At 48.9% G+C, this 24,462-nt stretch overlaps 1 protein-coding gene across 1 annotated transcript in view; it reads right to left on the bottom strand.

Annotated features, from left to right (window-relative positions):
* Positions 1-4,523: 4,523 nt before the first annotated feature.
* LOC144734669 (choline/ethanolamine transporter flvcr2a-like) overlaps positions 4,524-24,462 on the bottom strand; it is a 22,363-nt gene continuing 2,424 nt past the window's right edge. Inside the window, exons 2-10 of the mRNA XM_078616959.1 lie at positions 22,931-23,072; positions 21,275-21,415; positions 18,405-18,472; positions 13,865-13,968; positions 12,769-12,879; positions 11,291-11,396; positions 9,599-9,710; positions 9,033-9,091; positions 4,524-6,612 (exon numbers count right to left, since the gene is read on the bottom strand). Coding sequence (XP_078473085.1) covers positions 6,538-6,612; positions 9,033-9,091; positions 9,599-9,710; positions 11,291-11,396; positions 12,769-12,879; positions 13,865-13,968; positions 18,405-18,472; positions 21,275-21,415; positions 22,931-23,072 — 918 coding nt within the window. The 3' untranslated portion in view covers positions 4,524-6,537. The remainder of the gene's footprint in view (positions 6,613-9,032; positions 9,092-9,598; positions 9,711-11,290; positions 11,397-12,768; positions 12,880-13,864; positions 13,969-18,404; positions 18,473-21,274; positions 21,416-22,930; positions 23,073-24,462) is intronic.

Below are 24,462 nucleotides of genomic sequence, written 5' to 3'. Positions count from 1 at the left end.
GCGAGCGTTCGGCTTCGGGGGTGGGAGGGGTCTGACGGTGGGGGAGTGGCTCTCAGCAGGAGCATAGAAGTTCGGTACAACAATAAACACATTTTACTGGGAGGAACCACCTGGTTCCACCAGCCCACAGGGGATTATTGTGTCAGTCCGTCCGTCCGTCGCGCATCCAAAAATGAGAGGGGTGGGGCTTGGTGGAGAGGGGAGGGGTTGGGCGGGGATGGAGGGTGGGGCTGGGTGGGGAGGGTGGGGAGGGGCTGGGTGGGGAGGGGCTGGTCACCCCGTGGTGCCCTTATAAAACTCAACGTTTAACCTACTCACGCCGGCTTGTGCCCGCCCTCACAGTCGGGCATATTTGCGGAATACACCACGCCGCCGTTGACCCTGGCCATTGACCGAGCAACCCAACGTTCCTACCAGCTCCCTCCGCAGGAATGTGTTTATTTGAGGATTCTGGGGTGTTGGCAGAGGTGCAACAAGTACAATTAACTAATGCAAACAAACTCAACGCATTTTTCGATTTAAAGCTTTCGTGACTGCAGGGATTCATCTTCTTGGTTCTTTCGGTAAAGTCACGTAGAAGGGAAGTAATAAAATAATAAAAATAAAACATAATAAAACAATTCTCACGACGTTTCGGCCACAACGCAAGCAGCCATCCTCAGGCGAAGAATGAAACACCCCAAGCTTGGAGCGTATATTTAAGCTGGGTTAGAGGGGGGGGAGGTGGGAAGAAGAGCGCCTAAACAAAATAATTTGCATATCAAGAGGAATTCAGCATATGGAAAATGCGTAGGAGGTGGGCGGGGGGGGTTCCAAATCAATACTATGCCCGTGCATTATGCAGGATTAGCAGCATCAAAGGGGGGGGGGGAAGGGGGGGAGCATTAACAAAGGAAAGGAATGTTAATAGTATGTAGCTGTAGTTACTAAACAACCACGTAAAAAACTACAGTATAAACTGCATGACAAACTAAAGTATAAACTACATAGCATCATCAGTAAACTTACTATACTCTACAATAAGCTGAGTTACTAACAGTAAGTAATACATGAAAAATTCTACGTTGTAAAAAATTATATAATATGCTTCCATCTAAACTTTATTCTCTTACATCACACGCGTCTATACCGTACTATATACTTCCATAGGCAAAACCAACATTAAATTACATACTGTATTGCTATAAACCACCCTATACCTTATACATTTTTAATATAACACTATGTATTATTCTACCCACCCTAATGTGTATCAAAATGGTTTATTACGTCCTTCCAGTGATTGCTAAGCCAGAATCCATCTTCTCGGTTAAAATTGTCTCTGTGTTTGTAAATGTGGATCGCCTCATGTACGAATCTCTCATGATAGCCAGATGGCTTGCAGAGAACCTCTGTCTTGGAGAAGTCAATGTCATGTGAGCCCACTGAGTTGTAACAGTGATCTGCCACGGCTGAGGTGTTTGTCCTACAGTGTTTCAGGTCAGCTTTATGTTCACGGATGCGGTCCGAGACATGTCGTTTGGTTTCCCCAATGTAACTGCTACCACAGAGGCAACTTAGTTTGTAGACACCAGGGTACTGTATGTCTGGAACCACATCTTTTACAGACGGTACCAGATCACGGATTTTATGTACTGTGTTGAATCGGACCTGGATCTTGTGTTTAATCAGGATATTGGAGATCTGTTTTGTGACCCCAGCAATGTAGGGTAAGGTGATGGTCTTGAAAGGCTCCTCAACAGGATCTTTCTTGGTGGTTGGAGTGATGGCTTTGCGGATTGTGTAGTCGGAGTAACCATTAGCCTTAAGAGCTTGGCGTACGTGTTTGAGTTCACTGGAAATGTGTTCATGGTCGGAGATGCATTGGGTTCTATGATATAGAGTCTTGATGAGAGAATTCTTCTGGGATGGATGGTGGTGGGAATCCGGTTTTAGATAAGCATCCGTGTGGGTGGCTTTCCTGTAGACAGAGTGGCTCATTGAACCATCAGGTCTCCTTTTGATTAGGACATCCAAAAAGGGTAGCTTGCCATCATTTTCGACTTCCATGGTGAATCTGATGGCTGGGTGTATGGAATTGATATGGTCGAGAAATTGGTCTAGAGCAGGCCGGCCATGTGGCCAGATGACAAAAGTGTCGTCTACGTACCTCTTCCATAAGGTCGGGCGTAGAGTCGCAGTCTGGATGGCGTCCGTCTCAAATTTCTCCATGAAGATGTTGGCTACAACCGGAGATAAGGGGGAGCCCATTGGGGTGCCCTCAATTTGCTTGTAGAAGGTTCCATTCCAGGTGAAGTATGTATTGGTTAAGCAGTGTCTCACCAGGGGGGGTACCCCAGCATTCAGTCCTTGATGAACCAAGTCTTCAATGATTGCGATGGTGTCAGGCACAGGCACCGTAGCCTAAAAATATATAAAAGGCGACTTGTCACGCAATGTTCACCGCTTCATAGGATGTATCCACAACTTTGGCTGTCCGCCTGATGAAGCTGGTTGTAATTACTGGCGAAACGTCGTACTCGAATTGTAAATGTTGTGGCCTTACTTTCCAACACACCAGGCGTGCTGAATAAGTAACGAATTCGCATGTTTTGTTTACGTGACAACCCTTACTAATTGGCTGTGTCGGGTGGTGGTGGGTATAACGACACATTTATATTGACGCGATCTAACGCAACAACCTCTATTATGCACACAGTTCGTTTGAGGTGGTGGTCTGGATAAGGCCGAGAGCTTTAGAATGTGCAGGGAACTTTTTTGTGATGTAAAGAACTTTTTACGATGGGTTTTCTCGTTGCATTTACATATTTTAACGATGGTATTGTATCTTTGCCTTTTATGAGCGATTTCAAGATGCGTTTACATTATTTGGCTGCTAGAAATGTCCACATTGAGATATAATTTGTGGCCAGGTCGCTTCCGTAAAAACACATTCCTGCGGAGGGAGCTGGTAGGAACGTTGGGTTGCTCGGTCAATGGCCTGCAGGGTCAACGGCGGCGTGGTGTATTCCGCAAATATGCCCGACTGTGAGGGCGGGCACAAGCCGGCGTGAGTAGGTTAAACGTTGAATTTTATAAGGACACCATGGGGTGACCAGCCCCTCCCCACCCAGCCCCACCCTCCCCACCCAGCCCCTCCCCACCCTCCTCACCCAGCCCCTCCCTCCCCACCCAGCCCCTCCCTCCACGATGGACGGACGGACACAATAATCCCCTGTGGGCTGGTGTAACCAGAGGTTCCTACCAGTATAATTTAATAGCTCAGTGGTCTTTACCTGGTAAAATAAAATAAAAATAGTTCATTTTTATTTTGTTAGTTATTTACTTACCTTTCCTATACTTTGCACTCCTATCGTGTTTTTGTGTTGTTTGTTATAATTTTGTTCACCGTCCCTACTAGACATCTGTGAAGAAGAGCTTTATAGCTCATCGGATTCCTCTAGTATGCATAAATATTCATATTCTGTTACTTCCACAGGCGATACCAATCAGGACAATACGTACTGTACAGGAGATCGTCTTGGCTCAATGTGTGAAACAGTCGCCCTCTAGCGAAATTGATCGTAATTACTTACAGAAGAGGGAATATATAAACTAAACTATTTTTATTTTACCAGGTAAGGCCCACTGAACTATGAAGCTCTTCTTCTTGGTTCTTTCGGTAAAGTCACGTAGAAAGGAAGGTCTGTCGAGGCGACAGCGTCTGAAATTCAGACGCTGTCGCCTCGACAGACCTGGTTTCACCTGAGGACGGCTGCTTGCATTGTGGCCGAAACGTCGTGAGAATTATTTTATTGTTTAATTTTTATTATTTTATTACTTCCCTTCTACGTGACTTTACCGAAAGAACAAAGAAGATGAATCCCTGCAGTCACGAAAGCTTTAAATCGAGATATGTAGCTCTTTTTTCATAAGCGACCTGGCCACAAATGATCGCTCAAGGAAGTGGCTTATCAAGTGGAAATTTACAGCAACCAAATACTGTACATTTCTGTGATAGCAATACACCGACATATATGTAAAATGTATGAATACGTATTATGTTAAATTACATGGTTTTGCGGCCAACTTGCAGTCACGAAAGCTTCAAATCTAGAATTTTTTGCAGAAGTTCACGGTTCGGAATCCAGCGGCCGCCCTGCTTATTACTGCGGCGAGTCATAACCGTAATAATTGCACGCGCTGTTTGCTTCGCCATTCACAAGAATAGGCCATCGTGTGTCGTTGTCAGGGTCCCGATATTGCCGCTTTCAAAATGACCCGCAAATTACTCAATTGAGGTTATACTGTACATGGAAATCCAATTTTTCCCTGCTTGCAGACTAATGCCCCAGGTGACTCTTGCAAATGAGACTAACCCTGGCCTCTTGCGTTTCTCACCTTGTTAAACAACATAGATTTTAAACCGATTTACAATCAAGAGGGTAGCTGCGCTTGGTAAAGCAGTTTTGTCAAAAATCACAACACATCCGTCAATAACACTGTGGCCTTTAAATGAAAATATATATACATAACAGGCAACGTTTTGGTAATGGCACTTATTTATTGCACGTAGAATTTAGTGACAAATATGTTGATTCTGTGTTGTTGTTTGTGCTTGTGCGCCACTGCCATCGCAGTATCAGAATCAGATTCTTTATTTTTTCTGGAGAAATCCGATGAACTATGAAGCTCTTTTTCACAGATGTCCAGTAGGAGAGGGTCACAAAGTTACAACAATAAAATACCGGGATATTCATGAGTGTGCGGGTGCCCCAGTAGAACAATTTTCTAAATACAGCCCCTGTTAATTACACGACGGCCATATTTAGTCAAATTACAGCTTGTCATTTAGATTGCTTTTTGATACTATTATAAAGATAAAAAGCTAAGCGAACTACACCGGGATTGCCTGGCGTTTGACGTGTCATCTACATCTGCAGAATGTGAAGAACCAGTGGCATCTACATCTGCAGAAGGTGAAGAACCAGTGGCATCTACATCTGTAGAACATGAAGAACCAGTGGCATCTACAACTGCAGAACATGAAGAACCAGTGGCATCTACAACTGCAGAACGTGAAGAAACAGTGGCATCTACACCTGCAGAACGTGAAGAACCAGTGGCATCTACATTTGCAGAACGTGAAGAACCAGTGGCATCTACACCTGCAGAACGTGAAGAACCAGTGGCATCTACATCTGCAGAATGTGAAAAACCAGTGGCATCTACATCTGCAGAATGTGAAGAACCAGTGGCATCTACATCTGCAGAACATGAAGAACCAGTGGCATCTACATCTGTAGAATGTGAAGAACCAGTGGCATCTACATCTGTAGAATGTGAAGAACCAGTGGCATCTACAACTGCAGAACGTGAAGAACCAGTGGCATCTACACCTGCAGAACGTGAAGAACCAGTGGCATCTACATTTGCAGAACGTGAAGAACCAGTGGCATCTACACCTGCAGAACGTGAAGAACCAGTGGCATCTACATCTGCAGAATGTGAAAAACCAGTGGCATCTACATCTGCAGAATGTGAAGAACCAGTGGCATCTACATCTGCAGAACATGAAGAACCAGTGGCATCTACATCTGTAGAATGTGAAGAACCAGTGGCATCTACATCTGTAGAATGTGAAGAACCAGTGGCATCTACAACTGCAGAACGTGAAGAACCAGTGGCATCTACACCTGCAGAACGTGAAGAACCAGTGACATCTACATTTGCAGAACGTGAAGAACCAGTGGCATCTACACCTGCAGAACGTGAAGAACCAGTGGCATCTACATCTGCAGAATGTGAAAAACCAGTGGCATCTACATCTGCAGAATGTGAAGAACCAGTGGCATCTACATCTGCAGAACATGAATAACCAGTGGCATCTACATCTGTAGAATGTGAAGAACCAGTGGCATCTACATCTGTAGAATGTGAAGAACCAGTGGCATCTACAACTGCAGAACGTGAAGAACCAGTGGCATCTGCAGAACATTAAGAACCAGTGGCATCTGCAGAACATGAAGAACCAGTGGCATTTGCATCTGCAGAATATAAAGAACCAGTGGCATCTGCATCTGCAGAACATGAAGAACCAGTGGTATCTACATCTACAGGAGATTATACAACTTTTAAAGCCATTCCCCGTGTTTAGTGTACATGCCGTACAACATGTTTGGAATAAAGTTAGACTTGTCAACAAGTCGACTTGCGAACAGACCTCTGGAATATAACTCGTTTGTAAGGAGAGTCCCTGTGTGTATATATATATAACAGGCAACGTTTTGGGTAATGTACCTTCTTCAGCACATCACACTGTGAGGAAGGGTCATTGCCCACAACAATGTCGCCTCTTATATTTTCCCCTATTAGGGCAGTGTTTATTCGTTGTCTGTTTGTTTGTTGTTTTTTTGTCAAAGGTAGTGGATTGAACAAAAAATAGCGAAACACCATTTGGAGCTTTAGCCGACGTGCGAACAGGATGACGCTTGCACCGTCGTTGTAGAAACTCCGCGTAGAGCCACCCCCACACGTCCGTCTGGCGTTCGCTGTTGATCACAGGGCGCTCTGATGGAGAACTTCAAATGTCTTCTTTTCTGGAGTAGTCCCATTTATGACTATTTGCGGTTTCTGAATAAAGACATGTGTGTGTGTGTTAATATGAAAACAGTAGATCAGATGACACAGTGAAGAGCCTAAATACAAAACAGGGAACATCGTTTCATACTTAAGTTATTCAATTGAACCTCATGGCGGGACCCCGGGGTCCCATAAGCCCCCGGCTCTCGCATCAACTGCGTTGCGACGTCATTTTACGTCTGTTGAAGGCGAACGACGCGGCCATCTATTCCTCTCGACGAGCTTTACACGATGCGCTAATCAAAGTTTCAAAGTTTTGTTTCTTCTGCGCATCCATCCTCGCCGCTGCGCTTGGACGACACGACAACAGAACGATCCGCGCCGGGCGGGTCGCAGCGTTGATGCGCGCGGTGGGACGGAGTCGACCAAAAATAAATTCACTAATTACGATTTTTACTTGCGTTTCTTCGAGACCCCAGGGTCCCGCCATGAGGTTCAATTACTGGATGAAGGCCTCCACGTGGTGTTGGTCACGTCCTGAATGCCCACGTAACACCTCGTCTCGACTATGGCAGTGGGTCTTCCACGGTGTGAAGAAGGTGGATTTACTTCACAGCGGCTTGTGGCTGGCCATCGAACAAAGATGTGCACCGCATCGCGCGCTTTCAGGTGTGCTTCTGCGGCCGTCTGGAACGCTCTTCTGATACTAGGAAGCCACTGCGAGCTATGAACTTTGAAATCTAGATTGAAAACGAATTTCTTTAGAACTGATTTTTGCGTTTAGTTTGTGATCCTTCCCGCCCGCACCTACGATTCGCACGGCCGGTCACGTACCATGTGTGAAATACGTTCAACGTACGGACGTACTCCAGGGCATGCAGAATGCCACCGCGGGACGGCTGACTGACCGCTAGTTCTCGTCAGGGGACCCTCAATCTCCCCGACTTTACCGGACCTACACCGCTGCCTTCCAATTGGGCTCCGTGCTGCACGACTGCAAATTTACTGGGCTTAATTCAACCGCGCACTCCTTTCGGCAATCGCCACAATGTATTTGACCGATGAAACCGCGCAGCTTTGCGACCCTTGACCCTTGCTCGAGGAGTTTGAGGTCCGACCGCACGCTCCTCCGTCAGCCCAACAAAACGTGTCGAAAGCTTTTGGCATTTCTTGCCGTCCGCGTTCCCTCAGGATGGGGATGCTGCACCTCGAGAACTAGCCGAGATTCTCCCATTGAGAATTTTTTTTTAAAATACTCATTTACTTTAATGATACGTGAGATAAACTAGATATATTTTTTTAAACTACATTTAACTTCTCTGAAGCTCTTCTGCCTTATAAAAAAAACTATAAATAAATAAAATAAATAAACATGGGGCTGTTTGACCATACTTCACCACCCAGGTCCGGGGTGTGGGTTGATGAATGGTGACCCGATTTCACACATCCACACGCGCTGCACCGCCCAAAGCCCGGATTCATGTGTCCTGTGTGGCAAATAGCCAGTGGAAAACCACCCGTGCCGTGCTGGCCACATGCAGGCTCAGCTCGCCGCGGTGGCTAGGAGATGTTAACTGCATCGCCTGGTATACAGGAGGTCGTGGGTTCGATCCCGACCCTGAAACTTGTATATTTAGAGTTTGCCTGTTCTCCCCGTGGTCGCGTGGGTTTTTCTCAGGCGTTTCCCTCTACATTTTAAATCGACATGCGTTTAGAAACATCTGTTTAAGAGTATTTGGCTGCTATACAGTTCCACATGATAAGCAACTTCAATGGGCCATCATTTGTGGCCAGGTGGCTTCTGAAACAGAGCTGTATAGCTCAGTGAGCCTTATATGGTAACATTGAAAATAGTTTTTAGTAGTTTTTACGATATGCAAGTGGAAAAATGGGTACTAGTTTTCCCAAGTTCCCACTTGTATGTATGTAGAGTATAACACGTAGGCTATCGCGATTAATATTATTCATAAACAACGTTTTTTGGGTTTAGATCGCGTTATTTATAAATGTGTCGTAAAAATTCGCCATTCTGGCGAATTGCCCGATGATGCTGGATGCAATTACCAGCGAAACGTCGTACTCAAAAATTGTAAATGTTGTGGTTTCACGCTTCAACACACCGGTGGGCTAAAGCAGTGAACTATTTGTCTTTTGTCAACGTGACACTTTCTTACTGATTGGCCGTGTCGGGTGGTGGAGGGTTACGACACATTTATAAATAGCGCGATCTAAACCCAAAAACGTTGATTATGAATATGTAGAGTATGTTGAACTTCTTTCGCACTCTACGCAGCCAACCAGACAAATTAAATCGCCGGGCGTGCCAAGCGTTTGTGACGCACACAACGATTATCGTTTCGGCTCGCCGGCAAATCGAAGAACAAACCCTCACGACCACGCACGTAGCGGGGACCTGACCCCCCGCGCGTCAATTCGACGTTGTAACGAGCGAGCCCGTGAAATCGCTTTACCTCCATGTCCACGCCCATCTTGTTTGCCGCCAGCCTGCGCAGGTCAGCCTTGATGAGTGCTTCGACATGCAGACAAGGGGACGAAGGGAGCATGGAAAGAATTATTCGATTGCTAAAAAAATATGTTAAAATATTGTGTGTAAAGGAGATGGAATCGAGCCGGCGTCCTCTGGATTTGCAAGTCGCGGTGCGCCAGCCATCACATCACGGCAAGCTCCGAGGCATTTGAGCGCCCGAGACATTATTATTATTATTAGGAAGCCACTGGAGCTATGCACTTTTAAATCATCTAGATTTAGAACTCATTTATTTACAACTGCGTTATGTGTTTAGTTTGTTGTCCTTCCCCCGCACCACCGATGAGCACGGTTGGCTACGTATGGTGTGAAAGAAGTTCAACATTCATGCATGCATAGAAATCCAAGCTCTAAAATGATATGAATAATGACAGTGGGGTGTTTTACGAGAAGCAGGTGGTTAGCAATGCGTGCCTGCACTTAAACGATAAAACTACCAACTGTAAAACTATGTGAACTGTAAAACGATAAACTTGGAACATTTCTCACCTGTCAAGATGGTTCCAAGCAGCAGTGCGGAGCAGAGCAGCAGATTTCCGGCGCGGGGGTCAAAATTCGTGACGATGTTTCCCTGGGACAACGTGAGGGCGATTCCGCAAACCTGCCAGCGGAATCACGTGGTCACCGCTAACATTTGTCATCATCGTCATCATCATCGTCATCATCATCGTCGTCATCATCGTCATCTGCGGACGTCGCGCGTACGATATTCGGAGGGCCAGCATCTTTATCCGCGAAGTTTGACCTCCACGAGCATCTCCGGAACGTGCCGCTCGCGAACAGCGAGTGACTACAGTGCATTTGTTTTAGTTTTTTCCTTGTAGAGCAGTGCAATTGATGATAGTGTTGAGTAGAAACATGCGTTGAGACTATTTCGATTATTTTTGTTGCTATAAATGTTCAAATGACAAGCCACCTTTGTTGAGCTATAATTTACGGCCAGGTCACTTTTTAAAAATAAGTTAATAAACCTCGGTGAGCTGTGCCTGGTAGGATGGGGATGAATTTCGATTTCAAACTTTCGTGACTGCAGGGATTCATATTCTTGGTTATTTCGGTAAAGTCACGTAGAAGGGAAATAATAAAATATAAAACAATAAAAATTATCACGACGTTTCGACTGCAACACAAGCAATCGTCATCAGGTGTGATTGCTTGTGTTGCAGTCGAAACGTCGTGAGAATTTTTATTGTTTTATATTTATATATTGATTTTATTACTTCCCTTCTACGTGACTTTACCGAAAGAACCTAGAATAGGATGGGGGTGGATTAGTGATGTATTTGTTGGTGTTTGGGAGATTTTTGTACCTTTCTTGTACTTTGCACTGCTATCCTGCTTTTGTGCTGTTTATTGTTGTAAAGTTCTGACCACGTGCCCCGACTGGACATCCGTGAAAAAGAGCTTCATAGCTCATCGGATTCCTCCAGCACAAATAAATATTACTGGTAGGAACCTCCCGGTTACACCAGCCCACAGGGGATTATTGTGTCCGTCGTGCAGGGAAGGGCTGGGTGGGGAGGGAGGGGCTTGGTGGGGAGGGGCTGGGTGGGGAGGGTGGGGAGGGGAGGGTGGGTAGAGGCTGGGTGGGGAGGGTGTGGAAGGGCTGGGTGGGGAGGGTGGGGAGGGGCTGGGTGGGGAGGGTGGGGCTGGGTGGGGGGTTGGGCTGGGTGGGGAGGGGCTGGTCACCCCGTGGTGCCCTTATAAAACTCAACGTTTAACCTACTCACGCCGGCTTGTGCCCACCCTCACAGTCGGGCATATTTGCGGAATATACCACGCCGCCGTTGACCCTGGCCATTGACCAAGCAACCCAACGTTCCTACCAGCTCCCTCTGCAGGAATGTGTTCTGAATCTGATTAGTTCGAAGGCTGTTCCGCGGACACGTCGCCCCGTCTTGATGCACAAACTCCTGCAGCAAACGGCCGATGGCGGTCGATATGTTCGAAGCGAGGACAGAGACCATCAAAGGAATGGTGCCCCCCACCCCCCCCGCGTGATCCGTGGACCAAAACAAATCACTCGAGACGCCGGTACTGGGCGGCAGCCGAGAGCGGTCAACGCGAACACCGTCGCAAGAGGTCAGGCGCAGCGTCGGGCACGACGGCCCTTCCCGCCGGCTGGGCGCGTGACGAGTGAAATGAGTGAAGGTGCCGAGTTGACGTTAGAAAGAGTTGCACCTGGGCGAAGGCGTTGAGCAGGCCCGAAGACGTGCCCTCCGACTCGGGGTAGGTGATCTCAGCCGCGAACTCAAATCCCAGCGGAAGATATCCCGTCATAAAAAACCTGGACAGATTAGGGGCATTCCCACAATGACAAACATAAGCCCCCGTGTAGCCTCAACGAGACTGTTGGGGCGAGTGCCGTTTAGCGAGCACCTATGAAGGCCGGCACGGCACACGAGGGCGTGGGTGGTCACCACCACCCCCGGCCGCCTTTGTCTCCCTAGTGGCGATGTTTACGCACCGGCCCAGGTACTCGTTGAAGGCTGAGTCGACCTAGGGAAGGCCCAGGACCCAGTTCAGATAATCGTCACCGGTGTTGGCCGTGAGCGGGAATCAAACTCGGGTCCCTGGGTCCGTAGCAGAACGCGATAACCGCTACAGTACCGCTCCACACACACACACAGACACAAAAACACACACACAGACATGCGCGCAGTCGATCGATGAGTCTGCGGCATAACAAATTATACTGCTGGGTCGACAGGGGGGGGGGGGGGGGTTGGCGGTCAAATTCAGGAAACGTGCCGAATGTTTTCGACTGCCGCACCTGGAGATGGAATGGAACTGGCGACCTCTGGATTGTCCACGGTGTGCGTCCGTTCCGTGTTTCTTAACAGTCGTAACGCTGCCGACGTCTTGGGTTCGAGCCCAGGCAAGCTGCCTGTGATTAAATTCGGTCCTCAGGTTGTGCGGAGTTGATGGTCTCAGCCAGGTCACGAATGACCGCACACGACAACGATTGAAAAAAAAAAACTCCCCGCCATGTAAAATGTTGGTTCCGCACTTAGTTTGGCAAAATACAATTCCAGCTCTGAGAACATGCGACGGACATTACTCTCATATGGAGAGTCGGGGTGGTGGGGGAATACTGCCCTCTACTATGTGGATGCATGGGCCAGAGTTCACTGTGAAGGTATCTATCAGAGGTAGTTCTATTTAACAATTTGGCTATTGTGGAGAGGTAGTTCTACGATGTCCGCTTCAGCGGGCCGTTCTCCAAGACGGAGGTTTGCGCTCGTCGCTCTGCGAGAGATCCGAGCGGACGCTCCGTCCCGCTGATGTTGACGTGCGCACATGGACCAGAGGTCGCTTTTTAAAGGGATCCCTCAGAGGTAGTTGTGCTGTATCCGCTTCAGCGGGCCGTTCTCCAAGACGGAGGTTTGTGCTCGTCGCTCTGCGAGAGATCCGAGCGGACGCTCCGTCCCGCTGATGTTGACGTGCGCACATGGACCAGAGGTCGCTTTTTAAAGGGATCCCTTAGAGGTAGTTGTGCTGTATCCGCTTCAGCGGGCCGTTCTCCAAGACAGAGGGGAACGCTCCGTCTCGCTGACGTTGACGCGAGGTGGCGCAAATCGGGACGAACGCTGCTGGATGGGAAACGACGCAAACAACTTCAATTATTCAAGAAAAAGTAAAAGGGGTGGAGAACTCACCCAAGGAGCCCCGCGGTGAGATAGACGACCCAGAGTTTCCCCAGCATCAGCGTGAATGTGAAGATGATCATCCCCGCAAGGGAGAGCGCGTACACGGCTAGCGTTGTCTGCCTGTCCACGCAGACACGACGGCCAACAACAACAACAACAACAAACACGTCCGGCGAGCTTACAACTAAACACGAAACTATTTTTTTATTATTTTACCACTTAAGGACCACTGAGCTATACTCTTAGTTCTTTCGGTAAAGTCATGTAGGTAAAAAATGAAATTAAAATTAATACAAATAAAACAATATAATCACGACGTTTCGGAGGCAACACAAGTCACTTGATGCAGCAAATCTGGCTGTGACGGTCCCACCTGATGACGGAGACTTGTGTTGCCTCCGAAACGTCGTGATTTTATTCTTTCATTTTTATTAATTTTTACTTCATTTTTTACCTACGTGACTTTACCGAAAGAACTAAGAGTATGAATCCTTGCAGTCACGAAAGCTTCAAATCTAGAACCCACTGTGCTATATTAGCTATTTTTTCAGAGGTAACCTCCTGGCTATCACAAATGATTGCTCGGCAAAGTGACTTACCGCGTGGAAGTTTATAGCAGTAGCCAAATACTGCGAACGCGTGATGTTCATTCTAAATGTGGAGGAAAAACCCGGAGGACCCGGAGAAGAATCGACGCGACCACGGGGAGAGAGAAATTCAAACTCCAAATATACAGCAGGCGTTACGATAGGGATGGAACCCACGACCTCCCGTATACCAGGCGAGGTAGTTAACATCTTGCCACCGTGGGTGATGAAATAACGACACCAGACGAATCTCGGTTAACCTGCCACGTCGATGCCAAACAGTAACCACGGCGACGTAACACACTGACGTAACGCAACTTCCTTGACATCTCCCCTTATCAAATTCAACAACAGCAGCAGCAGCAACAGCAGCAAAATAACAATTTGAATTCGAATGCAACCACCAGTTCAAACAGCCACCGAGCAACGGTTCGAGAAGCACATAAACTTTCGCATTCAGGCAAATCGTCGCAAATTCAAGCGACAGTTTACAGAGTCACCAAAGCAAGCGCACGTACTTGAACGTCTTGGTATAGTCCAGCCAAATCCCGCACAGCAGCGAGCCCAGCATGCCGGCCAGCACCAGGGTGAGGCCGATGCGGCCGGCGTGTATCTCCTCGCCCTGTGTTCGCGCACACAAAGACAAAGCGACGAATATCTCCCCAGCTCCCCACACCACCCGTACAGCCTGAACAGACCGCAAGGAGCAAGTGCTGTAAGTGAGTAGCCCCGACGAATAGCTCTGATGATGCCGGTTGTAATTACCGGGGAAAACGTCACGGAAGTCGAACGGTAAATGTTGTGGGTTTATATTCTCAGGTTTTTTCGGTAAAGTCACGTAGGTAAAACATTAAAAGTAATGAAAGTAAAATAAAACAAAACAAAAATAAAAATAAAATTCACGACGTTTCGGAGGCAACACAAGTCTCCGTCATCAGGTGGGACCGTCACAGCCAGATTAGCTGCATCAAGTGAAGCAATGATTCAAAATGTAATCCCTTATAAGCAAGTTGAAGGGGGGGAGGAGAGGGGGGGGGAGTTCATCAGAATGTGGTAGCCAATGAATGGAACGTATCGGGAGGGAGGGGGGTGGGAGGGGGAGGGAGCCAACAAAACATTTGGCGACGGCTTGGACGCGGCTGCTGCGCACGCCAACACAATGGGCAGAAAGGGGGGAGGGGAGGTCTGATACACATGATAGAACAAAGGAACGAAAATGCCCATGTTTATACCAATGCAGGCTGAAAAATGAAGAGAGTACTGTTAAAAATAACTGGGGATGTTAACACTCGGTGAAGTAAATTAAAATAGTGCCTGTCAGATAAGATGGTCCAAAAAGTGTAATTAAGTCTTTTTTGCGTGGTTAATAACATCTTTCCAGTGATTACTGAGTTTGTACCCATCATCACGGTTGAAATTATGTCTGTGTTTGTATATTTGTATGGCTTCGTGTACAAACCTTTGATGGTAGCCAGGAGGCTTGCAGAGAACCTTGGTCTCGGAAAAGACAATATCATGAGAGCCCGCCGAGTTGTAGCAATGATCGGCAACGGCCGAAGAATCAGTTCTGCCGTGTTTCAGATCTGACTTGTGCTCGCGGACACGATCAGCAACATGACGTTTTGTTTCTCCAATGTAGCAATCACCACAAATGCAACTCAATTTGTAGACTCCAGGATACTGTAAGTCAGGAACGACATCCTTCACAGATGGAATCAGATCACGGATTTTATGCACTGTGCTGAATCGGACTTGGATCTTATGTTTGTTTAGAATTTTGGAGATCTTTTTGGTCACGCCTGCTATGTATGGTAACGTGATAGTTTTGGTCGGAGTTTCATGTGGTTGTTTCTGTGTGGTGGGAGAGACAGCTTGGCGGATAGTACGGTCAGAGTATCCGTTCATCCTGAGGGCCCGATGTACATGTCTTAATTCATCAGTCAGGTGGTGTTGGTCAGAAATGCCATGGGCTCTGTGGTATAGCGTTTTGATGAGAGAATTCTTTTGAGATGGGTGGTGGTGGGAATCCGGTTTCAGGTAGGAATCTGTGTGGGTGGCTTTCCTGTAGACAGAATGTCCCAAGGATCCGTCAAGCCTCCTCTTAAACAGAATATCCAAGAATGGTAGTTTACCGTCTTTCTCCACTTCCATGGTGAATCTGATAGAAACAACCACATGAAACTCCGACCAAAACTATCACGTTACCATACATAGCAGGCGTGACCAAAAAGATCTCCAAAATTCTAAACAAACATAAGATCCAAGTCCGATTCAGCACAGTGCATAAAATCCGTGATCTGATTCCATCTGTGAAGGATGTCGTTCCTGACTTACAGTATCCTGGAGTCTACAAATTGAGTTGCATTTGTGGTGATTGCTACATTGGAGAAACAAAACGTCATGTTGCTGATCGTGTCCGCGAGCACAAGTCAGATCTGAAACACGGCAGAACTGATTCTTCGGCCGTTGCCGATCATTGCTACAACTCGGCGGGCTCTCATGATATTGTCTTTTCCGAGACCAAGGTTCTCTGCAAGCCTCCTGGCTACCATCAAAGGTTTGTACACGAAGCCATACAAATATACAAACACAGACATAATTTCAACCGTGATGATGGGTACAAACTCAGTAATCACTGGAAAGATGTTATTAACCACGCAAAAAAGACTTAATTACACTTTTTGGACCATCTTATCTGACAGGCACTATTTTAATTTACTTCACCGAGTGTTAACATCCCCAGTTATTTTTAACAGTACTCTCTTCATTTTTCAGCCTGCATTGGTATAAACATGGGCATTTTCGTTCCTTTGTTCTATCATGTGTATCAGACCTCCCCTCCCCCCTTTCTGCCCATTGTGTTGGCGTGCGCAGCAGCCGCGTCCAAGCCGTCGCCAAATGTTTTGTTGGCTCCCTCCCCCTCCCACCCCCCTCCCTCCCGATACGTTCCATTCATTGGCTACCACATTCTGATGAACTCCCCCCCCCTCTCCTCCCCCCCTTCAACTTGCTTATAAGGGATTACATTTTGAATCATTGCTTCACTTGATGCAGCTAATCTGGCTGTGACGGTCCCACCTGATGACGGAGACTTGTGTTGCCTCCGAAACGTCGTGAATTTTATTTTTATTTTTGTTTTGTTTTATTTTACTTTCATTACTTTTAATGTTTTACCTACGTGACTTTACCGAAAAAACCTGAGAATATGAATCATTGCAGTCACGAAAGCTTCAAATCTAGAATGTTGTGGGTTTACTCTCCAACACACCGCCGGTGTGCTGGACTAGTAACCAATTGGAATGTTTTGTTCACGTGACAAACCTTACTAATTGGCTGTGTCGGGTGGTGGCGGGCTTAACGACACATTTGTATTTACGAGATCTACCCCACAAACCTCTATTATGGAGAGCATCCATGAAGGCTGGAGCGGTGCATGAGGGGGTTTGTGGCCATCCACCACGCCCGGCCACCTTTGTCTCCCTAGTGGCAATGTATCTATGTTGACCTTTCGCACCGTACGTAGCCAACCGTGTTAATCGGAGGTGCGGGGGTGGGACAACAAACTAAACACAAAAAGCAATTTTAAATAAAGAAGTTTTTCATCTAGATGATTTAAAAGTGCATAGCTCCAGTGGCTTCCTAATATCGGAAGAAAGAGCCTTCCAGATGTCCGCAGGAGCGGTGTTTACACACCGCCCCGGGTACTCGTTGGAGGCTGAGTCGACCTAGGGAAGGCCCAAGACTGGTTCAGATAATCGTCACTGGTGTTGGTGCCCATGGGTGGGAATCGAACTCGGGTTACCGAGTTCGTAGTTGGCCCATGGTTGGCCCAACGTTGACCCAACGTTGACCCGTGGTTGACCCGACGCTGAAACAACGTTGGCCCCAACGTTCCACGTCCGCTGGGCATTTCACGTTTCTGCGCCGAAGCTAACGAGGCCAGCTTTGCTCTGCGCGACGTCCAGTTTTTTAATATGCTCGGTGGTGCGATTTCATTCCTCTCTCTCTCTCTCCACAATGTGTTTAATCAAAAGCGCCGTTGTGGAGAACTCAAATAACTGAACGGATAAGCCGACAAACGCAAATCTCCCCCCGGGGGCCCTTTGCAAAAACGGCTGGCAGGTCACCGGCGTCGATTCAAGCAACCGGTCCCGAGTTTTGCTCGTACTCAATTAATGCTGCCGAAGTTATGGCCCTGCCACGCGGGGGCCCCCGTGGGGGGTCCGATGGTTTTTGTGTCAAAATCAAACAAAAATCTCATTTTTTTGTGTGAATAGATACAGACGAATGGGGAAGGCTTGTTGACTGCTTATTCATTTCATTCGCCACGCACAGTCAGTGGAAGGACCATGTGCGTGCGTGCGTGTGTAGCGGTTAGCGCGCTGCGCTACGAACCTAGCGACCCGGGTTCGATTCCCGCTCACGGCCAACACCAGTGACGATTATCTGAACCGGTCCTGGGCCTCCCCTAGGTCGACTCAGCCTGAAATGAGTACCTGGTGTGTAAACATCGCCACTGGGGAGACAAAGGCGGTCGGGCGTGGTGCTGGCCACCCACCCCCTCGTGTACCGTTCCGGCCTTCATAGGTGCTCGCTAACAGCACTAGCCCCTACAGTCTGTTAAGGCTACACGGGGGATCTTTTGTGTGCAGTGCATGCGTGTGCACGCACGTGTGTGCGCGTGTGTGTGCTACGAACCCGGAATCCCGATTTCGATTCCCTCTCACGGCCAACACCGGTGACGAATATCTGAACCGGTACTGGGCCTCAAATGAGTACCTGGTGCGGTGTGTGTAAACATCGCCACTGGGGAGACAAAGGCGGTCGGGCGTGGTTGCTGGCCACCCACCCCTTCGTGTGCCGTGCCGTCCTTCATAGGTGCTGCTCGCTAACAGCACTTGCCCCTACAGTCTGTTACAGGCCACACGGGGGGGGATCTTTGTCTTTGCGCGTGCGTGCGTGTGTGCGTGTGCGTGCGTGTGCGCGCACGTGTCTGCTTGCTCGCGTGTGGCTGGAATCAGTTCGGCGAGCACCGTGCGATGTGGGTTCGCTGCTCACCGGGTAGTGGTAGACCACCATCTGGTTGAGTAGGGTCGACACTGAGTAATAGCAACCGGTGTTAATGCCTAGGCGCACGTAGACATCCGTGCAAAACAGAGGCGCGCGCACACAGAGACACGCAGAGACACACGGGGGCATGCGAACACAAAGGCAGGCGTTAGTGACCGGGCGCGCTCACACTTCGTGGGATCGAGTCGAGCAACTTGATTGCATTTGAACGAGTCGCTCACGTGGCGGGTCCGCGAGCTGTCGCGCAAATCGTCTGCTTGCAGCAGCAGCGGCGGCAGCAGAGGCAGCCTCAACTTGGGAGCGATCTGCCCGGCGGAGTTGTAGCGACAACGCTTCGCCGCTTTCTTGCCACTGGGGTGTTGGCGGCCGTGAGCCGGAATCGAACTCGGGCGGCCGGGGGTTCGGAGCGCAGCGCCGCGCTAACCGCCACACACGGACAAAGATCCCCCGTGTAGCCTTGACAGACTGTTGGGGCAAGTGCTGTTGGCAAGCGTCTGTGAAGGGCCGGCACGGGACACGAGGGGGTGGGTGACCACCACCACGCCCGGCTGCCTTTGTCTCCCTAGTGGCGATGTTTATTACACACCACTGCACCAGGTACTCATTTGAGGCTGAGTCGACTTAGGGGGGAGGCCCAGGACCGGTTTCCAGACAATCGCCACTGATGTTGGCCGTGAGCGGGAATCGAACTCGGGTCGCCGGGTTCGTAGCGCAGCGCCAAGCTAACCACTGGATTGCCCCTCCAAATACAACGACACGCACACACGCACATGCGTGCGCGCAGATGATGATGTTTGCACGCACGTGGAAGAGCGTACTCACGTGATTTCAAAAAGCGTCCACTTAAGCAGCTCACCTTTGCTTACTTTGCCTTTTAAAAGCATCTCTTTACGTGAATACACAATTCCTCGCACGAGACAGCATTCTCGAAATACCTGATCTTCGTTGATGTTCGCATTAGTCTTCGCTGTCTTCAGTCGGGTGGACCGAAGGGCGATTAACGTGACGCGCAAACGTAACACGTACCGCGGATTTGTAATCCGACGGTCTGATTCACCAGAATAGGTTTTCCCCTTTTTTTCTGGCAACAAAACAGGTGTTAAGATCTTCTTGGTTCTTTCGGTAAAGTCACGTAGAAGGGAGATAATAAAATAATAAAAATAAAACATAATAAAATTATATATTTTTTATTATCTCCATTCTACGTGACTTTACCGAAATAACCAAGAAGATGAATCCCTGCAGTCACGAAAGCTTTAAATCGAAGGTGTTAAGATGTTAAAACACCAAACTGAAACCTTTTTCAAGGAATCATGTCTGCATTAACCACAATACATGTGGTCAGAATGCAAAAAAAAAACACACTCTGATAATATATGCATTGTCTTTGAAACTGATTGGTCCACACCAGAGAGCTTTTTTTTTAGCCTCGTCTCAAACGGTGTTCTATCAGAGGACGCCAAAAGGCGTACAGCACAAAGACAATGCACCATCAAAGTAATGAGAGCTCGGGGTGAGCAGCTACATAATGGGACCTCCTTTGCCAAAATATAAGAATAGGTTTTCCCCTTTAAAACCTATTCTCATATTTTGGTACTTGCAAAGGAGGTCCCCATGATGGTCTGATTCACCATTAGCTTTGCGATCACAGCAGAAGAACCCGACGTGTTCCCCGCGCCGAACGACTCGTAATTAAGAACCATCACGGTGAGGTCCCTGACGCCAGGGTTAGCGTAGTTTCGCAGCGAAGTTTCACGCTGCCCTGCCAACAGGCTGAGGCATTGCCATCAGGCCCTTGAGCCTGCATTCCCTCTTAAACATGCACTTCAATTCACGCACCGCCGCCAATGCTGATAAACGCCCGGGCCTGTGACACGCAACACAACCCAGAACACTATTGCAACTCACCGAGACCTTGAAAACGATGAAGGGTTGGTTGAGTGCCAAGGAAAGCTCTCGGATGGGTGCCCGCAATGCGCACGCAGAAAGAAAAAGCTCAGCGGTAGAATTGATATATAACGTGCACAGATCTCGTTAGACTCAGAGGCACGGGAACTACAGACGAGGGCAAAAGGCAGCCGCAACCGGCTGCTACCCAACAATTGCCCAAGCTCTGGGGCCCTATATTGGGATGTTTGGCCAACTCCATTAATGAGCAACAATCCACGTGGGAGAAAAACGGAGTACTCGTTGATTCTAACCTTAATTTTTTTTTAAGGAACTCCAATATATATTCTCCGGTAGGTATTCATAAAATATAAATTTTCAGAGTCTCAAAGGGGTGAGGTGGTGGGGTGGGGTGGGGGGGGCAATTGAACCGGAAGCTTGTAGGTCAGGGGTTCAGCAACCAACATAACGAGAGGAGGCATTTTAGTTCGAATTCGGTAAAGTAAAAAAAAGAAACAACTCAATATTTCAAGAGCCCCAATGCATCTTCTTGGTTCTTTCGGTAAAGTCACGTAGAAGGGAAATAATAAAATAAAAACATTTTTACATAATAAAAGAATAGAATAATATAATAAAATGTATTTTTCATATTTTATTATTTCCCTTCTACGTGACTTTACCGAAAGAACCAAGAAGATGAATCCCTGCAGTCACGAAAGCTTTAAATCGAAAGCCCCAATGCCCTGCGGTGAATACGAGACGGCGAGTCGCGAATAACGAGCGGTCAAGAAGCAGTCGCTGAAGGAGCCGCCACGCGTCTCACCCCCCCCCCCGCCCCCCCGTTCTAGATCATCAGCATCCAGTGTGCGACAGCCATTCTGACCCATCGCAACGGGAGCCCGCCCAAAGCGCCTCTCTTGGAGGACGATCGTCAGCGGGCGGCGCGAACGATCCGTCTCGGCGGGAGGTACCGTAGGTGACGACGAGCAGGACGAAGGGACGGTCCTTGAGGAGGCGCACGATGGAGTGGTGGAAGGGGGTGCCCTCGCCCTCGCAGTCGCGCCGCGTCGCTTGCGAGTTGCTGGGGGGCAGCGCCGGCTCTTCGCGGAACACTGCGGGGGGGGGGGGGGGGCAAGCGGTAGTTGCGTACGCGAGAGTTTGGTGGTGTCGTCGTTCCGTCGACGACAAAAAAAACGAAACGCAAGCGAGATCGAACGGACGGAATAAGCAATTGGCCTTGTCTCGGTAAGGGGTGCCAGCTGTGGAGAGATGTTAACTACCTCGCCTGGTTTGCAGGAGGTCGTGGGTTCGATGTTGAGATGTTAACTACCTCGCCTGGTATGCAGGAGGTCGTGGGTTCGATGTTGAGACGTTCACTACCTCGCCTGGTATGCAGGAGGTCGTGGGTTCGATGTTGAGATGTTAACTACCTCGCCTTTTATGCAGGAGTTCCGTGGGTTCGATGTTGAGATGTTAACTACCTTGCCTGGTTTGCAGGAGGTCGTGGATTCGATGTTGAGATGTTAACTACTTCGCCTGGTATGCAGGAGGTCGTGGGCTCAATCTCGACCCTGACGCCTGCTGTTAAGTTAATGCGGCCTGTTGTGTATTCTAGGATTTCAAATCATGGTTGGAGAACGACTCAGCCCTTTATCCCTCCGGGGTCAATAAAACGAGTAGCATTTTGTGGAGAATTCATACAACGGGTGTCTACTACTACATCTACTACTACATAATCTACTACTACTGCCGTGTAAAGCGAGGGACACCACTTTCCCCTCACACTGTAAATCCACATCCTGACAATGTATGTTGTATGTATGTTGTATGTATGTTGCATGTATGTATGTTGAACTTCGTTTGCATCATAAGTAGCCAACCATGCTCATTATTGCTCGACTCAGTGGCTTATTCACGTGGAAATGTATAGCAGCCAAATACTGTGTGATGTTGATTCTATATGTGACGGGAAAACACGGAGGACCCGGAGAAAAATCCACGCCACCACGGGGAGTGAGACACGCAAACTCCAAATATACAGCAGCAGGCGACGGTGTCAGGATCGAACCCACGACCTTCTGTATACCAGGCGAGGTAGTTAACATCTCCTAGCCACCGTGATGATGATGAAAGAGAGAGACACGCAAACTCCAAATATACAGCAGCAGGCGTCAGGGTCGGGATCGAACCCACGACCTCCTGTATACCAGGCGAGGTAGTAAACGTCTCCACCGCATCTTCTTGGTTCTTTCGGTAAAGTCACGAAGAAGGGAAGTAATAAAATAATAAAAATAAAACATGATAAAATTATTCTCACGACGTTTCGGCCACAACGCAAGCAGCCGTCCTCAGGTGAAAACCAGGTCCGTCGAGGCGACAGAGTCTGAATGAAACAGCACACGAGCTTGGAGCATTTTTTATTATTTTATTACTTCCCTTCTACGTGACTTTACCGAAAGAATCAAGAAGATGAATCCCTGCAGTCACGAAAGCTTTAAATAAAAGTCTCCACCGCAGTTCACGCCCGGCGTCCGCCCTGGTAAATCCCGAGGGTATATGAAGCACGATTATGAAGATGACGACGATGATGAAGACGACGACGACGACAAGAGATGACGATGTCTCACCGACGAGGACGAGCAGGAAGAGTGCGGTGGAGATGGCGGCAGTGCCGTAGAAGAGGATGGAGATGCCCTTCCCCAGCGCCTCCGTGTCCCCCGTGCTGGGCACCAGCAGAGGAGGCACCACGAAGCCCAGTGCCACTCCCAGCTGGGAGATGATGGGGGGGTTGGGAGATAAAAACGACATCGGTCAGAAAAGGCGTTCAATTAGTCAGCCATTCGAGCAGATTTGGTCCAGTCAGTTGATGACGGTCCCCTCCTCCTCCTCCCCTCCTCCTCCTCCTCCTCCTCCCCCTCCTCCTCCTCCTCCTCCCCATACCTCCTCCTCCCCCCCCTCCTCCTCCTCCTCCCTCCTCCTCCTCCCCCCCTCCTCCCCTTACCCCCCCCCCCTCCTCCCCTTACCCCCTCCTCCTCCTTCCCCCCTCTTCCTCCTTCCCCCCCCCTCCTCCCCTTACCCCCTCCTCCTCCTCCTCCCCCTCCTCCTCCCCTCCTCCCCTTACCCCCTCCTCCTCCTCCCCCCCTCCTCTCCTTACCTCCTCCTTCCCCCCTCCTCCTCCTCCCCCCCTTCTCCCCTTACCCCCTCCTCCCCTTACCCCTCCTCCTCCCCCCCCCACCTCTTCCCCCCTCCTCCTCTCCTCTCCCTCCTCCTCTTCCCCCCTCATCCTCCCACCTCGTTCATATGCGACCCCCCCCCTGCCAATTTTATGCCCTTCCTGAGGCACCCCTTGAACCTGAGGCCAGAGGTCACGTGAAGTGACCTGAGGCCGGAGGTCACGTGAAGTGACCTGAGGCCAGAGGTCACGTGAAGTGACCTGAAGCCAGAGGTCACGTGAAGTGACCTGAGGCCAGAGGTCACGTGAAGTGACCTGAAGCCAGAGGTCACGTGAAGTGACCTGAGGCCAGAGGTCACGTGAAGTGACCTGAGGCCAGAGGTCACGTGAAGGGCAGCAGCCCACTTATTGTTCCCTGGCTCACCTCACCACCACTTCATCTCATATCTCACTCATCAACCCCCTTCATTCAATCCATTCCATTCATCATCATTTACCGTCATCAATTTCGCTTTTCACCGAATTCACGCGTCACAGATTCGCCCCCATTGCTTCATCCCATCGCATCTCCGCCATTACATCCACACGCTGCACCGTAGTTAATTCTTTTTAAAGCGCCCTGGATAAGGCGCTAATATAAATTCCTTCGAGGTTAAGATATCCGCCTCCCTGGGGCGCTCTCTAACATGCAAAGGGCTCGCAAATCGCTGCCACGTGACAGGTTAGAAAGGGATCTTCGTACCGTGGACTCGACGCCAACAGCAACATTTGGGATACAATCGATCGGGGATGGAAGGACAATCATCATCATCATCATCAGCAGCAGCAGCAGCCACCATCTATCCACTGCTAGAGCAGGCCATCAAACCATCTCTCGGTGGGGGGGGGGGGTGTGATCCTGCCACGCAAAACAATTCAGCCAGCACCCGCACGCCAGCCGATTCCATCGCTCCGTCTCCACGGAGTTGAATCCCATACGTTCCTCGG

The sequence above is a fragment of the Lampetra planeri genome, chromosome 52 (genome assembly GCF_965212315.1).
Source record: "Lampetra planeri chromosome 52, kcLamPlan1.2.h2, whole genome shotgun sequence".
Lineage (NCBI taxonomy): Eukaryota > Metazoa > Chordata > Hyperoartia > Petromyzontiformes > Petromyzontidae > Lampetra > Lampetra planeri.
Note: the sequence above shows the minus strand (reverse complement) of the source record. Positions and strands in the feature narration are given on the sequence as shown.